General features: G+C 40.3%; 1 protein-coding gene across 1 annotated transcript; it reads left to right on the forward strand.

Annotated features, from left to right (window-relative positions):
- Nucleotides 1-2,672: 2,672 nt before the first annotated feature.
- LOC143296885 (osteoclast-stimulating factor 1-like) lies at nucleotides 2,673-16,554 on the forward strand. The gene is made up of 8 exons (XM_076608870.1): nucleotides 2,673-2,831; nucleotides 5,050-5,096; nucleotides 6,743-6,857; nucleotides 7,443-7,534; nucleotides 8,182-8,301; nucleotides 8,976-9,054; nucleotides 12,385-12,474; nucleotides 13,210-16,554. Exons 1-8 carry the CDS (start codon nucleotides 2,780-2,782, stop codon nucleotides 13,266-13,268), a joined length of 654 nt encoding a protein of 217 aa, XP_076464985.1. The 5' UTR covers nucleotides 2,673-2,779; the 3' UTR covers nucleotides 13,269-16,554.
- Nucleotides 16,555-17,274: the final 720 nt, after the last annotated feature.

Below are 17,274 nucleotides of genomic sequence, written 5' to 3' on the forward strand. Positions count from 1 at the left end.
AAGGGGGCATACTTGCGTTCGAACAAATCCATTCACGTTACACCACATCCGTCAGCTTGGCAGATGCCTGACCAGCAGCACAACATGTGAATACATTTGTGTACCTATCAGATTGGACTTCAGTTCAGGGCCCAACGCCTCGACTACACCACCCTTCACGTACGGACCACAGCCACGAACAACTTGACCTTATCGACAACAGCCAACAGATCATTAATCTCATCACTACCCAAGTGGACTTCGAATTTTGCACGAGGACAACTCTTTTGTAGGCGTACTGTGTTTGTTTTCAGTGCGCCAACGTGCGTGTTGCCAACGGGACCTCCGTTAATCGTATCATTCAAATGACCAGACCATCAGTTTGGTATCAGTTTCCAAACTTAGAAGAAAGGACGAAATCAGGAATCGAACCCAGCCAGACTTTCAGGGACACAATGTATTGACACATACATGAGTATCTTAACCACTCTGTCATCTTCCTCCAATTAATGAACAACAAGTCGCTCGTATTATTTCTTCTTCTTGTTTTTTTCTTTCTTTTTTTTTTTCTCCCCCTCCCCAAACCCCCTTCCCCGTACGCCGGCCACCCAACTTCCCAACTGAAACCCCTGCTTTTCTATTATTTTATTTCCAAGGCTGTGGACACAATCAGTCTTGTACACAATGTAAGCGAACTTGAAGTACTCTTTCCGCTGACAGTCGATCCGGCTTTCATATCGTGACCATTATAATTTTGTTGATGAGGTCGCACATGAATTGTACCACGCTCAATTATGGGATCTCACCACTGTTTATGTTCACAGTCCGACCATCTCAGACGGATTTGAATGAACAGTGCGTGCATTGTTAGAGGACACTAGCTGTTAGAACAATTGCAGCACCCCGGCAATAGTCACTGAGTCAGCGGCTCAGCTGTCAAGCGACAATTAATTCAGTGCTATAATGATCCTTTATACAGTCTCGTCTGCATGAGATCTTAGATTAACGTGTAAAGTCGAATGCGTGCATGTGAGCATTGCGAATCTCTGTCTGTCTGTCTGTGTGTGTGTGCATGTTTTGAAAGCCCTTTATGCATTTTTGTAACTGTTCGTGAACTCTGCGAATGAGTGTCTTAGTGTGCGTGGAAGGGTGGTAGGCTCTGGGGTGGGGACAGGAATTAAAAAAAGGTGGAGGGAATTTTCCATTTCCTAGATTTGGATATTACCTTGTATAAGTATGTAGCAGGAATATCAGTAGCTCCAACAATGATATAGGACGGGGCCTGGACTGAAAAAAAAGCACACAATTGCTTATTGTTTTTTCAATATCCTCGAAAATCAACTTAGAATTATCAATCAGTCATTCAGTCAATCAATCTAGATCTCTCTGCCTCTCCCTCAGAACTTGTGTGGTTTTAGGTTTTGACGCGTTATCAAAACCGATCGAGGCATCCGCCTCTTGCAGTGACTTTACATAGATGAACAAATAAATAAATAAATGAATGAATGAACAAAACAAAAAATAAATACATAAACAAATATATTTTTTAAAAATCAAACACATTGTCGACCAACCCTATATCAAACTGAACAACTACCCCCATCCCCTTTGCGCACGACACTCGCTGCTGGGTCTACAGGAGGGGAAGGAGCGATACATTTTGTGTACACCTCGTGTTTGCATGTTAATTTTGTTTAAAAAAACAACTGACAACAACAACAAAAAACAAAAACAAAAAACAAAACAAAAACAACAACAACAAAAAACGACAACAACAAAATGAAAAAACAAACAAACAAACAAACAAAAACAACAACAAAACAAACAAACAAAAAAGAAAACCAACAACAATAAATAGCAATTAACCTGTCCATTGACAATGACAATGAACGAGTTTATTCCTGTTAACTCCTTTGAGTTATAGGGAAACAATGAAGCAGGGCAATATAACAGGTAGTGGAAGAGCGAAATAATTGAAACAAAAGAAGCAATTATTTAAGGGGAAATAACAAAAAGGTAATCATCAGTCTGATATGCATGCAATACACTATATAAAAGAATAGCGAAAACAACACTCCATAGTCAAAACTCAAATGCACAGATCGGCACAACTTGAAATTACACACACACACACACACACACACACACACACACAAAGAGAATGAAGTGTTCGGCGGCTGTATTTGACTAGTTGAGCCTGAAGTTGGAACTGCATAAGGGGTTAGTTGGAGCACAGCAATAACAGGATGGCGTGGTATCAAAAAATAAAAATTAAAATACACAGTAATGTGTTATTTTAGCACCCACTTGCCAGTTACACTGAACTCTTTTGATATATCGACCCGGGGGAAAGACACACATATGATTATGCATTTATACACATGGATATGTACATTATGCAGTGTCAAGATTAACACATGTCATTATTCTAATTCCCATTCCTGAGTCTTGAGAAACAATGAATCGTGACAATAACAAGATGACGGCCACAGAGGAAGAGCGAAACTATTTTACAGAAAAGAAACAAATGGGGAGATAACAGAAATGAAAAAAAAAAGGGTCAAAGGTGACCATCAGTCTGATACAATATATTTAGAGAAGCGAACGCAATTACTCCATGGTTAAATGCACAAAAGTTGTCTTTCTGTAAGGAGGGGAAGTAACTTTGTGGTTCACTGAGGCAGACTGACCGTTTCCTTACCAAACATCCGCTTCCTTGTTGAAGAGAGTTTCAGAGAGGACGGGCGACTGTCGACGATTTAAAAAGTTTTTCTTGTCGGACAACGCATAATTTTGGATCATGTCGACGGCGCCAAGACCAGCACGACCGCCGCCACCTATTCCAAAGCCAGGTAAATGTTTCGGCAGCGATGGTGTTGATGATGTTGAATGTTTATCAATGAATGCACACACGAACAGTTTCACTTTTCATGCAGACGACAGCACATTTTCCGTAGCAGACGATCACGTGCAGTCGTGTATGCATGCTGTATAGTATACTATGTATATGTATTAAAAAGAAACTTATCTCTTGAGGAAGGAACGAGAACGTTACGAAAATCTGAAAAATCTGCATGATACATTGATGTGTTTTTCTTTTTCCTCTCTCTGGAGTATCTCTCTCACATTCTAGACCCCCCCCCCTCTCTCTCTCTCTCTCTCTCTCTCTCACTCTCCGTATGATAATTATAGGTCAGTTAATGAATACACAGTGGTAATGCACAATACTAAGGGCAGAATGTGAGAGCCTTATGGCCCATTAAAACCCATTGTGACTTTCCTTAATATTAGAATTTGAAAATGATTTGTTGTCCAAAAATATCAGTTTACCCGCTTGGACTTTAATATTCATCACCCCAGAATATAACCATTGAAAACCTCTACTTATATTAGATTATGTTAACTTCTTAGTTCAAACAAATATTGAGAAGAATACTTTTGAGTGTATTGAAGCCAGGCCAGCATAACTTTTTGTCCAAGTTGTAGTTTTTGCAATGAATAAAATGAGAAAGTAATTTTTGCTGTGAATAAAATGAAAAAGTGAAGTTTCATTTCCAGATATATATGAATCTACTGTTTTAATGATATTAGATTATACACAAACATTCACCCCTGACATTATTTTATGTTTAATTATTCTATTAAATGTGATTATGTTTGTTATTTACCTGTTGTTTTCAGCATTTCATCTTGGTGTCTTCTGTAGTATGTATGATGCAAATCATGTTAAAAAAAAGTGGGGGTTCTCTGTTATAATGTTTCACATTGATAAGGTGGCTGTCTAACACTATACTGACCCTACCAGAACAATAACATGTTGAAATGGGCAGCAGAAATGTCAATTTTTATTTTGGGTGTCTGTTATTAGATTGTATGTGTGTTATGTAAACTCTGAACATTTTTAATCTCAGCTCAGCACACTATCATGTCATCATGTCAGCGAACCAAATACCTGTTGCAGTTCTGTTATAGGCATCCCCTTCATTGCCTTCAGCAACACAAGTCACTGTAATCTGGATACCAGACAGATATGAGTTGTCTTTATTTAATTATCTGTCTGCTTACTATTATTCATTTATTTATTTGTTTAATTATTTATTCGTTAATTTAATGATTTATCGATTTATTTGTTTATGCTCCCCCCTGCCCCACTCCCCCACATCCCCCCCCCCCCCAACCCCCTCGCACCCCCCACCTCTTCCAAGGCCTGACTAAGCACGTTGGGTTACACTGCTGGTCAGGCATCTGCTTTGTGGATGTGGTGTAGCATATATGGATTTGTCCAAATGCAGTGATCCCTCTTTGAGTAACAGAACTGAACTGAACTGAAGTTGTGTGGAGGGATAACTGGTGATTATTTCACATGACATAACATTGATTCAGAGCAAGTCATTTGGTGACAGACACAATATTTACAAAGTTTGAAATATATAGAAATTGAAAAATGTATACTTTTGAAATTTGATACCAAAAATGTTTTACAGTGAAAAAGAAAAATCTGCTAACGGTGCTCATTCAGTAGAATCTTTTTTTTTTTTTTTTTTTTTTGAACAATCATGTGACATAGCTTTGATTTCGCCTGAAAAGGGTTTTTTGCAAGCTTGTGACAGCAGTAAGCTACAATTGAGTACACAGGTAGATTAATGTACAGTTTTCTTATTATAAGTTAGGGAATGATGAAATCTACAAAATAAAACAGTCCCTCCAAAACAAGTATTAATGGTCATGATATGATGATGGTCAACATTGGTGATGTGGTAGCATTATTTTTGTTTAAAATGAATATAATTATATTGTATATGATCAAGAATTCATCAGAGCATTAGACTTCAGACGCTGGACCGATACCTCTTGAAAATGACAGAAATGTTTTCAATCAGATCAGCTCCTTACCTAAACAGTATTTTGCCAAGTCATACACGGCGCTACATGGGGCACCTAGCTTTTCTTTGGGTTAGATTACCTGGTTTAGCAACATGAATATTTCCTAGATAGGGTAATGCAGCAGTACGCTACTTTTTGTTACACACACAGCACTTGTCTATTAAAGTGAAAATTTCTCTTTTGCAGGTCATGTGAAGGTGGTCAGAGCACTGTATACATATGAAGCACAGCAGGTAAGATATTATATGTGTGTATTTTGCATAAATTTGCTTTCAGTCAGTTATGTGAAACCATAAAGTGGGGATTTTTCTCAAGTATTAGCTATGCTCACTCATCAAACTAGTATTTTCACTAGTTGACTTGTAATCTTGTGAGTTATCAAAAAGATGTATCTATGATAATGTATACTGTACGTATATAATGTACACATTAAATTACATATGAATTATGTGTGTACTGTTTACTTTTTATTTTATTTGCAGATATAAATCCATAATGTGTGTGTGTGTGTGTGTGTGTGTGTGTGTGTGTGTGTGTGTGTGTGTGTGTGTGAGAGAGAGAGAGAGAGAGAGAGAGAGAATCAGGTGTTCACAGTTATACATGAAATGATATAGGAACAAGTCACACACACACACACAGGAAAAATAAAACTATGAAAGAAAGGAAAATGATCACAAGATGCTTTATAAAAATTACTCTCAGGAAGTTAGCCCATGTGAGTCAGAGAAATGCATTCATGGAGAGCACATCTTAAGAACCAGAGTAGGGCTGTAAGAGGATACCTAAAATAATAGGGTTGTAAGAGGGTGCACCCAACAACCAAACTCGGCCAGCAAGGAGGGCACACCAAACAACCTGACTAGGGCTGTAAGAGGGCACACTGAATAACCAGACTAGGTCTGTAAAAGGGCACACCCAACAATCAGACTAGGGCTGTAAGAGGACTCGCCCACAGCCAGACTAGGGTTGTAAAATGGCACTCCCAACAATCGGAGTAGGAGTACTAGGACAGCAAGAGGCGACTCCAAGTTCAACTCAACAAATATATAATCATAACCAATGAGAAGAAGGAGGGGTGAGATACTTAGGTGGTTGATAGGCAAGAACATCCTGCCATCTCTCAGATCATGCATACGCACACATGTGAAAATACAGAAGCCTATGATTAAGAGAGAGAGAGAGAGAGAGAGAGAGAGAGAGAGAGAAAACAGGCATGCATATGAAATGTTACTGACCAAAACCACAATGAAATCATGTCTGGGAATGTTAATGTCTCTGTCAGCATCAATGGTAATCAATATATTACTGCCGAGAAAAAAAAAAAAAAAAAAGGAATCAAAAGTGAAACATTATTTGGAACTGGAAGAGAAATATCATACAGAATCTGAATACAGTGCTGAAAAGAATTGAAAGTGAAATATCAAACAGAATCAAAAGTGGAAATACTGTAAAAAAAAAAAAAGAAAAAGAAAAAAAAAAGAAGTGAAATATCATATAGATATGGAATCAAAAGTGAAATACTGTGCAGTCTGAAGTGAAGCACCATAGAGAATCAAACATGATAGAGAATCAAAAGTGAAATACTGTGCAGAGTCAGAAGTGAAACATCAAAACAGAATCAAAAGTTGAATACTGTATTGAACCGGAAGTGGAATATATAATACAGAACACCCCCGAAAACGGAGTATGGCTGCATACATGGCAGGGTGAAAATGGTCAAACATGTAAAAGCCCACTTGTGTACATACAAGTGAATGTAGCAGTTGCAGCCCACGAATGAAGAAGAAGAAGAAGAAAAATACAGAACAAAAATGATATACTGTGTGAAATATTATACAGAATCAGAAGTGAAGTATTTTTTTTGTTGTTGTCTGTACAGGCAGATGAGCTGGCATTTGATGAAGGTGACACCCTGTACATCCTGGACATGAAGGACAAAGACTGGTGGAAAGCCAAGTGTGGACGCAAGACAGGCCTTATCCCCAGCAACTATGGTACGGTGCTGTACTGCCATTTTTGGGTGTGGAGCAGCTGATGATTGATATCATTTTTGATACCCCATGCACATGCCAAATCTCTCTATTTGAAGCCAGTTATGACTAAGAGTCATTTCTTTTTGATTTTATTCCTTCCTTTTCTGTTGTTCCTGCTTGTGAAAATGGAGCTTAGCTTGCATTGAAAACAGGCGAACACATTGAAGGCGTTTTGTAGAAGTCAGTGAACAAAAAAATCTCAGATGTCAAGATAAGCAGGACGAATGTTATACTATGTTCTTCATCTCCAATAACTCTGTGAAGAGTAAAGGAGGCACTGCACAGAACTCTTCTTCAGAGTCTTCCAGGTCTTTCTGTTGTGTGACAAAACCTGGATTTCTGCGAATAGTTTCCCCATCCTTTGTGTAATGATGTTTGTCCATCATTTTCCATGTTATCAGGCTTCTATCTGAATGGGAGAAAGTGTGTCAAAGTGACATTTAGATAGTTAGGAATAATAAATAGGAGACAGTTTATTGTGGGAAGATTTTGATCAGGAAGAGCTGATTTCAGATTATGTGTTGATGGTTGTTGTTGTGCCCACAGTGGAGGAGAACACGGAATCCATTGACTACCCTCTGCATGATGCAGCCAAACGGGGCAACATTGACTTCCTGAAGGAGTGCCTTAGCAATAGAGTGGGTGGCTGGACTTTCTCTCTTTTTGTGGACCTCATATTTATATGATTATATTGTGTTCCAATGACTTAATATCCAGAATGGCTTGTGAAGTGTGGCGTCATTAGAATAAGACATTGTGCATGCACACATCCATCCAAGCAGTGCATACATATGCACATATACACACACTTACACAAACACATGCATGCACACACACACACACACACACACACACACACACACACACAAACCTGCTGGCTTATGCATGCTCAACTGTACTCATGCAGTCCCATACATTCACAATAGTGAATGGCATTAAATGAATGACGACACACATATATACTGAAATATATGTGGAGACACACATCTGTCCATACACAAACTCACACACTCACCTACGAATGCCCATCAAGATGATCATCATCCCATTTACAGTCCACACATGCATGTGCAGTCTTGCATGTATACACACGCAATGTACATGTTTAGAGTGCAACAGTATAAATTAATGATAATACATATTTTGGTTTATGCACATCTGTGTTAGCACATGTGGACGCAAACATGCGTGTGCATATGTGCGTGCATGTTTGTATGCAAGCATGTAAGTGTTCATGCAAAGTGTGTGCGCGTGCATGTATAATGTGGACAAAGCATGTTGGCAGGTGTCAGTGAATGGCCTGGACAAGGCAGGGTCCACCCCGCTGCACTGGGCCAGCCACGGGGGCCACGTCAACTGCATGCAGATTCTCCTGGCAGACACCAAGTGTGAAGTCAACGTTCAGGTCAGACGCTTGACTCACGGCCAGGAAAAACCTCACAACGTTTAAATGTTGGGAATCTGCCCTGTAATCCCAGGCACTTTGTAGACTAAAATATAAAAAAATGCATTGGTAGTTTAATGTTGGGAGTGTGCACTTAATCTAAGGCACTTTGTAGAACCCCCCCCCCCCCCCCAAAAAAAATGATGCATTGACCTTTGTCCCACAGTGCAGAGGGTGGGTGGGGGTGGTGGGCATGATAAGGGGCAGGGGAAGAAGAGTTGACAGTACAGACCGCCATCGGCATGAGAGAGGAAGGAAAGGTCTGAAAGGTACACAGGGGTATGAATAATATAGAAAGGGAAAGCCAGAGGAATGTGTTTGTGAGGCTTGGTTGGGGAATGTTTGCATAATGAGAGAAAGAGAGAGAGAGAGAGGGCATGTTCTGTCATGAATGTTTTCTGTTTCTTATGACTGAACAGTTATTTTCGTTGTGCTAACATACACAAACACATGCACACACACACACACACTAACACACATACACACACACACACACACACACACACACACACACACACTCTCTCTCTCTCTCTCTCTCTCTCTCTTTTTGGGGCAAATGGTACTTATAACATTCAACACTCTCCAGTATTCACATTTTTTTTATGTTGCCTCATGATGATGATGATGGTGTACAGAACAAGCTGGGAGATACAGCGCTGCACTCTGCGTCCTGGAAAAACCATGCGGCCGCTGTCAAGATGTTGCTGGAGAAAGGTAAACACACACCACACTCGGATGTCCCATGTTGTTGGAGAAATGTATACACACACCACACACGGTTGTTGCCTGTTGCTGGAGAAAGGTAAACACACATGGATGTCCCATGTTGTTAGAGAAATGTAAACACACACCACACAGGGTTGTCGCCTGTTGCTGGAGAAAGGTAAACACACACCACACAGGGTTGTCACCTGTTGCTGGAGAAAGGTAAACATACACCACACTCGGATGTCCCATGTTGTTGGAGAAATGTATACACACACCACACACGGTTGTTACCTGTTGCTGGAGAAAGGTAAAAACACATGGATGTCCCATGTTGTTGGAGAAATGGTAAACACACACAGGGTTGTCACCTGTTGCTGGAGAAAGGTAAATACACACCACACACGGATGTCCCATGTTGCTGGAGAAAGTTAGCACACGCCACATGCAGTTGTCCCATGCTGCGGGAGAAAGGTAAACACACGCTGGAGAAAGGTGAACACACATCACACATGGTTGTCGCCTGTTGCTGGAGAAAGGTGAACACACACCACACAGGATTGTCACCTGTTGCTGGAGAAAGGTGAACACACACCACACAGGGTTGTCCCATGTTGCTGGAGAAAGGTGAACATACGCTGGAGAAAGGTGAACACACCACACAGGGTTGTCGCCTGTTGCTGGAGAAAGGTGAACACACACCACACAGGGTTGTCGCCTGTTGCTGGAGAAAGGTGAACACACACCACACAGGGTTGTCGCATGTTGCTGGAGAAAGGTGAACACACACCACACTGGGTTGTCCCATGTTGCTGGAGAAAGGTGAACACACACCACACAGGGTTGTCGCCTGTTGCTGGCGAAAGGTGAACACACCACACAGGGTTGTCGCCTGTTGCTGGAGAAAGGTGAACACACATCACACAGGGTTGTCACCTGTTGCTGGAGAAAGGTGAACACACACCACACTGGGTTGTCGCCTGTTGCTGGAGAAAGGTGAACACACACCACACAGGATTGTCACCTGTTGCTGGAGAAAGGTGAACACACACCACACAGGGTTGTCACCTGTTGCTGGAGAAAGGTGAACACACACCACACAGGGTTGTCCCCTGTTGCTGGAGAAAGGTGAACACGGAGAAGGAAAGGTGAACACACCACACAGGGTTGTCGCCTGTTGCTGGAGAAAGGTAAACACACACCACACAGGGTTGTCGCCTGTTGCTGGAGAAAGGTGAACACACCACACAGGGTTGTCGCCTGTTGCTGGAGAAAGGTGAACACACACCACACAGGGTTGTCCCATGTTGCTGGAGAAAGGTGAACACACACCACACAGGGTTGTCGCCTGTTGCTGGAGAAAGGTGAACACACACCACACAGGGTTGTCGCCTGTTGCTGGAGAAAGGTGAACACACACCACACACCAGGTTACCTGTTGCTGGAGAAAGGTGAACACACACCACACAGGGTTGTCCCATGTTGCTGGAGAAAGGTAAAAACACGTCACACACGGTTGTCCCATGTTGTTTGAGAAAGGTAAACACACACCTTACACAGTTGTCGCCTGTTGCTGGTGAAAGGTAAACTCACACTGGAGAAAGGTAAGCACACACCATACAGAGGTCTGTACAAAACAGTTATCCCTTGTTGTTGGAGAGAGGTAAACACACACCACAGGCTGTTGTCCCATGTTGTTGGAGAAAGGTAAACACGCACCACACAGAGGTCTGTACAAAAACGGTTGTCCCCAACAACAATCTGCAGAAAAATCCACTTTGATAGTAGAACCACAAATACACTTACCGACTGATAAGAAGAAAAAAAAAGAAAAGAAAAGAACAAAAAGATGGTGCTGCACTGTGGTGACTGGAGGAAAAAAGAAGGAATGTGAGCACTGGAGGAAAAAAAAAAAAAAGGTGGTTGCCACTGCACTGTGGTGATGCACTGTCAGGGGAGAGCAGCCAAAATTTCACACAGAGAAATCTGGTGTGACAAGAACGACAAAAGAAAAAAAAAATCAGTGCACAAGTGGGGATGGTTTCATAACAGTGCTGGAAAAGAATGCATGACTGGCTTGTTGTAGGGTATAAGGGGCTGCCCAAACTGATTTTTTCCCCCCCTTTTTTAATTTTAGCATTTGAATGCATGTTTTGAACGTCGGTATTTACATTGTACAGGGCACGTTGAGCATATGTACATGGAAAGGTGCTTTAAAAATGAAATTGCCATTATTATCATTACTCTGCTGCAACCTGATGTACTGGAGGTACAAGCGAGTTTGAATTTTGCATCCAGATGTCATCAAGCTTGATTCATTGACTGTTGAAGATGAGAGCAGATTCTCTATTAAAGATTGATGTCTTGGGTCACATGTTCAGGTTACAATGTGACGTAACAGGGGGAAATGTGGAAGTATGATAAAGCTTGGATTTTACAATTCCTTAAAAAAAACAAACAACAACTACAAAAAAATTGAGCACGGTGATTATTCATGGTCACAGCATAAATTAAAAAAAAAAAAAAAAAAAAAAAAAAAATTTGAAGGTAAGCAAGATCTTTAACTGCATATAATTATTAAAAAGAAAGAAAAAAAAATCCCTGTAGCAAGGAGATACTTTGTTTTGTGGTGCCCTTTTTCTTTTCTGTTCCATAATTCCCATGTTTGATGGAATGGGAAATGCACACAAGTCTTGGAGGCTTTATTCTATTTATTTATTTATTTTTTGAGAGTTGAACTTACTGTGTTTTGGGAGTGTGATAGAGTGAGCAAACATTGCATGAATGTTTAGATTTTTATTTATTTATTTTTTTTTAATATCTAAATCCAGCCCTTTCATCCCTCAACACCTCTAAAAATGATAAAAGAACAAGAAAATAGAAGCAGATTGAAAACAAATAACACATCATTATAGCATATATCGTTCTGTACATCAGAATAGTTTGTGATGTGTCATCTCATCTGGTAAGAAAGACTGGCATCAAATTCTTATGACTCACAATAAGAAAAACGTCTATGCCACAAGCCACCAGAGCGAAGCACGTGTCAGATTCTTTAACCTGTGGAGTGTGAGTGGCAGCATAGTGGCAACGAGTCCCACTGGGAAGTGATAGAGTCTGAGGGTGGTCGATCGAAATTCCACAGTCGCCAGGACTGATTTTCTTCCCCTCCACTTGACCTTGAGTGGTGGTCTGGATGCTAGTCATTGGTGTCTTGGAGGCTTTGCATTTCCTGTTCTTGATGACCCATGTGGCAGGTTGGTGAAGTGAACCAGACGTAGGACTGTTCCCCCAGGTGGTGGTGGTGGTGGTGATGATGATTTTTCTCTGTGCGGACAGGGGCCAGGGTGGATGTCCGGAACAACGAGAAGAAACTGCCTGTGGACCTTGCCAAAGACCCAGATGTGTTGGCACAGCTTAGGGAAGCAGGTGGGATCTTTGTCTGTCTCCATCATGCTTTCTCTTTGTTTTCTTCTTCTCTTTGTTGTCCCAGTCTCCCTCGCCATTTTAGTTCTCTTTTCTTCCACCCCCATGTTCTTTAATGATCTGAAGAATGATGAGAATAGTGAAATATTTATGGATCATTCACCTCAAGATTGAACTGGAGTTGAACTTGCTAGTTTTGTTGTTTTGGGGGGGCTAGGGGTGGGGGTGGGGGTTGAAAAAACAGGCAGACAAAATGATAACACACACACTTGAACACCGATACTACACAAACACAATCTAATGAACTATATGGAGCACATACATATGTACATGCACTTACATCCTGTATGAGACATGGGGGTGACAGAAAACTGAAAAGTTCAGTTCAGTTCAGTCACTCAAAGAGGCGTCACTGCATTTGGACAAATCCGTACACGCGACACCGCATCTTCTAAGCAGATGCCTGACCAGCAGTGAAACAGTGCGCTTTGTCAGGCCATGAGAAAACTGAAAAAACAGGAGGAAGTAATGACGGTACTGTTTACTCTGTCTTTCTTTGTTATTCTGTTTCCCCCCCCTCACCCCCCCCCCCATGCTTTCTCTCTGTCTGTTCTTCTTTTCCCCATTGTAGTAATGATGACAGTAACAGTTATTATCATTGTTTTCTGTTGATGTGGTACCCACCAGACAGTCATTTATCAGTTTCTTTATTTATATACTTTCTATGTTTACTTTCAGCTGGTGTGCAAGCGTCACGTTACACAGAAGATTATGAGGATGAAGAGGACTCTGACTAATCACAGGCAGATGTTGACAATTCATGAAGAAAGATGCTTTGATTCATCATCATTCTGTTCAAATTTTTTTAATTTACAGTGTCATCTAGAACATGTACGTTAAGATCTGTTATTTTATGTATGAATACTAGCGAATCGTGTGGTTTGGTGAGTTAAGGTGGCCTTCAACTCTGTTGTTGCTGTCCATATGCATTTTGATAAAAACTAATAACTGTATGCATCGAGGGAATTAGGTCAAGGAGGAATGAAATATTTATCGTTGTCGTAGTTTATTGCTATCATCTCCGTCATTGTTGCCAGCTCCATCATTATCATTATTGAATTCATTATCATCGTCAGTATTTTTATTGCCTTTGTGGTCGTGCCAACAACTTCATTAACTTGTAAAGAATAATGTCTGCTTTTGTTGGGTCATCTGTAAAACAGATTTTTCACCTTTTTGCAAGGTTTGGTACCACCTTTGGTTGTATGTAAATCATATTATAAAAAAGAATGTTCACTTTCTTGCTATATAATGCCTGTATTGCGAGGTTTGATCAGTCAGCCTGCTTAGTGTTTGGAGGCTTTGTGTTAGTCATGGATAAGATCAGTAACATACACTTACAAGGTTCATCTTGTTATTTCAAGAGGGTCACATCAGTATTTTTTGAGAGAAAAAATGAAAGGCAGTTGATTTTTGTAAGTCATTGGGCATTTTAACACTCAGCATTGTAGTCCTTTCATAAGTTCTTGGGTATTTGTTGCATGTTAGCATTGTAGTACCATAGGCTAGTGGCACTCTAGTGTATGTGGATGTACCTTCTATGGGTTTTTTTTGGTTGATGGGTGGGTTAGTGGAGATGGGTAATGTTTCATGTCTGATTGTATATTAATTTGTATTTATTATAAAACACACACACACACACACACACACACACACACACACACACATATGAACACACACATCCACTCACTCACTCACTCACTCACACACACACACACACACACACACACACTACTAAAACAACAACCCAATAACATGTTTCTGATATGTGGAGGGGACCAAAGCAAGCAAGTACTTTGTACAAATGAGATGATCATGTCTGAATTCACAGCTCATGTATTGCAGATCAGGACACGCATGTTTGTGTAGGTTTTGAAAGCAAGCCTTAGCTCTCAGGTAGAAAAAACAAAGTGTTACATGAATTATGGAGTTACTCTCAGTCACAAATGAGGGGCCAAGCACAAGTTGGGAATCTTCAACTTCAGTTTGGATTTCCGATTATTTCTGTTGTTCGGTCGTTGAAATCATGTGGAAGTATTTATGCAAGTATTATTCTCACATTTATGATTTGAATGTAATCATTCTCATCTTACTGAAATTAATCTTGCACTTGCATTGTTATATGGGTGTGCTTGTTGTTGGTTACGTCTTTTCTCTTGATAATTGTCAAGAATGAGTGTGTGTATATTTGTGCATTTTTTGTATGCATGTGTAAATCTGAACAGGTTTATGTTATTGGTATCCTGTTATTGCAGTCTGTTTCTGATGACACAGAGTACTTCAGAAAGAACTAGAGTTTTATTCTAAGGAAAAGGAAAAATAAGAAAAGGTTTGATCACAATTTTTTAAGCTATTACAGCAGTATCGGGGTGCTGTACATGTAGTTAGGGTTAAATCAGTAACTCAGTACAGTGGAATGGTCTGTCTTTCGGGCTTTTTCTTTTCCAATTTGCTGTGGTAATTTACTGAAGCTTTGCTGTGGTGTTCTGGGTTGGGTTTTTGTTGTTGTTGCATTTCTGTTTATTATTTATGCATAGCTGTGGTAACGTATTTACATGCCTTTTTTCAGCCTCATTTATGTGCCCTTTTCCAATACGTTTATGGGGCGTGTGCCGGTTTCTTTTCCACATTTTGGTGAGGGGCATGGGAGATACATGTTTTGTATGTATGCACATGCGTGCGTGCACAGGAGCAGGCATGCATGCACACTGCTAGATCTTTTAAATCTTGTTTTGACATTCTGTGATTCACAAGTTGTTTGGTGTGCCTTGATATTAATGTTCTGTACAGTGTTATGGAAACGTTAGCCTCATAATGTGTTTTGAAGATGAAAATCGGTCACAGAACAAGAGAATGTTATTCCAGAAAGTTAAAGATAAATTTCTGGAGAGTAATGATCATCCGTGAAGTATTATAAAGAAGTGTAAGGTAAAACGAGAAAAATTTTAATTTTTTGTTTCTTTTCAATCACTTTTTTCTTCCGCTTTGAATAATTGACGATTGCACAAAAGGCCACTCACATGAACTAGTAACTCGGGTGGGAAAAGATATTGGTTGGATAGCTGTATTCCATGTTCAGGTTGGGTGGAGTTATTGTTTCTTTTTGATGAAAAAATGTTGAAATCAAAAATGATGTACGACTGAAGACATGCAAATTGACCAAGGTTATGACAGTAGTTGATACTGCAGGTTGTATGTCATCTCTCAAGGAGGAAGGTGGCCGAATGGTTAAGTTGTTCATCTGCCAATAGAGTGTCAGTGAAGGTCTGAGTTTGATTTCCGGTCTTCCCTTTTTTCCATGTTTGACCAGAAAATAAAATTGAACGTCTAGTCATTCAGATGAGATGATACACTGAGGTCCTGTGTGCAGCACGAATATTGCGCACTGAAAAAGAACCCATTGCAACAAGAGGATTATCGTCTGGCAGAATTCTGCATTGGAAATATATATGCATGCACTCAAGGCCTGACTAGGCACATTGGGTTATACTGCTGAATGCAGTGATGCTTCCTTGGGAAACTAACTGAAACTGTCATCTCTACCATGAGCAATCTGATCCTGCAGCAAGTATTGTGTGCTGATCACTGCGCAGTCCACATGGACACAGGAGTGGGATGTGAACGAACAGCGAACGTGCAGTGGCATTTTAACGGTGTTTATTGATAAACCTTCATCCAAAGGTGCATGAGAGCTTTAATCACATCATTCCAAAGAAGAACAGTTTGAGAGAAGACTCGGCTGTTGCAGTCACAGGAAAGCACTTTGAAGTCAAACTATTAAGTATCATGTTGTGTTTGCCATAGTAAGGAAATACATCATTTTGCTTCAAACACTTGCATATCGGCACACATGCACATACTCAAGTGATGCACACACATGCGAAAGAAACTTCATGGATGTGACCTGAAATACTCTGTCATGAATGTTGTTAGATACTGTTCATTTTGTTTCTGAAATCAGAAAAATGTGGAAACGCTTAAGTCAGTGGTCTGTCTTTTTAGTAGCTTTTCCCTGCTGTTACTTTGTTGTTTTGTTTTGGGAGAAGAAATCAGAGGGCACTTGTAAGAAAAGTCTCGGTGTTCCTTGAAGACTGCTGTGTTTTCTTTCTTTTATCACCATTTTGCTTCTTCCCCCCCCCCCCCTCCCCCTCTGCCATTCCTTGTTCAACTACATGTTTTGTGTACAGTTCACTGATGCCTCTAATTTACATCAATACTGTCCAAATGAACAAATTTGGGGAAGTTTTCATTTTATTATCAGACTTTATTTTTCCCCCCATAGATCTTTAAGTTTTGTAAATTCAAATATATGCACACATCCTGGGATTCAGCCTGGATTGCTGAAAAGAGGTACTGTGCCGTGGGTTCCGATTCCATCTAAGAAGTTGCAGCTGTGACATGTGGACGAGCCTCACCCGTGACTGTTTTGTAAAGCTGGTCTGTCTGTACTGACAGGGGTTGTCAACAGGCTCACTGTGTCATTTTTACAATGCATCAACAGCTTGCTGTACTAGTTCTGAATGTATTCTGTGAAATAAAACTTCAGCTGATCCCTTTTATATCTTTTTTGTTAGTTTTGTTTTTCTCTCCTCGGGTTTATTTTTCTTTTGGTCTTTGGTATTGTTAAACATTTTATTTATTTATTCTATTTCATTTTATACATTTCTCTCTCGTGTGCTAAGATATGTGTACATATATGTATATACTTGTATGAATGCACATGGACAGACACACACAAACAAT

Source organism: Babylonia areolata, chromosome 22 (genome assembly GCF_041734735.1).
Source record: "Babylonia areolata isolate BAREFJ2019XMU chromosome 22, ASM4173473v1, whole genome shotgun sequence".
In the NCBI taxonomy this organism is placed as follows: Eukaryota; Metazoa; Mollusca; class Gastropoda; order Neogastropoda; family Buccinidae; genus Babylonia; species Babylonia areolata.

Excerpts from the sequence above, each read along its gene's own strand:
- LOC143296885 (XM_076608870.1), top strand. The coding sequence starts at position 2,780 with ATGTCGACGGCGCCAAGACCAGCACGACCGCCGCCACCTATTCCAAAG. Across the intron at positions 7,535-8,181 it reads AGGAGTGCCTTAGCAATAGA|GTGTCAGTGAATGGCCTGGA; the intron begins GTGGGTGGCTGG and ends GCATGTTGGCAG. Across the intron at positions 8,302-8,975 it reads AGTGTGAAGTCAACGTTCAG|AACAAGCTGGGAGATACAGC; the intron begins GTCAGACGCTTG and ends GATGGTGTACAG.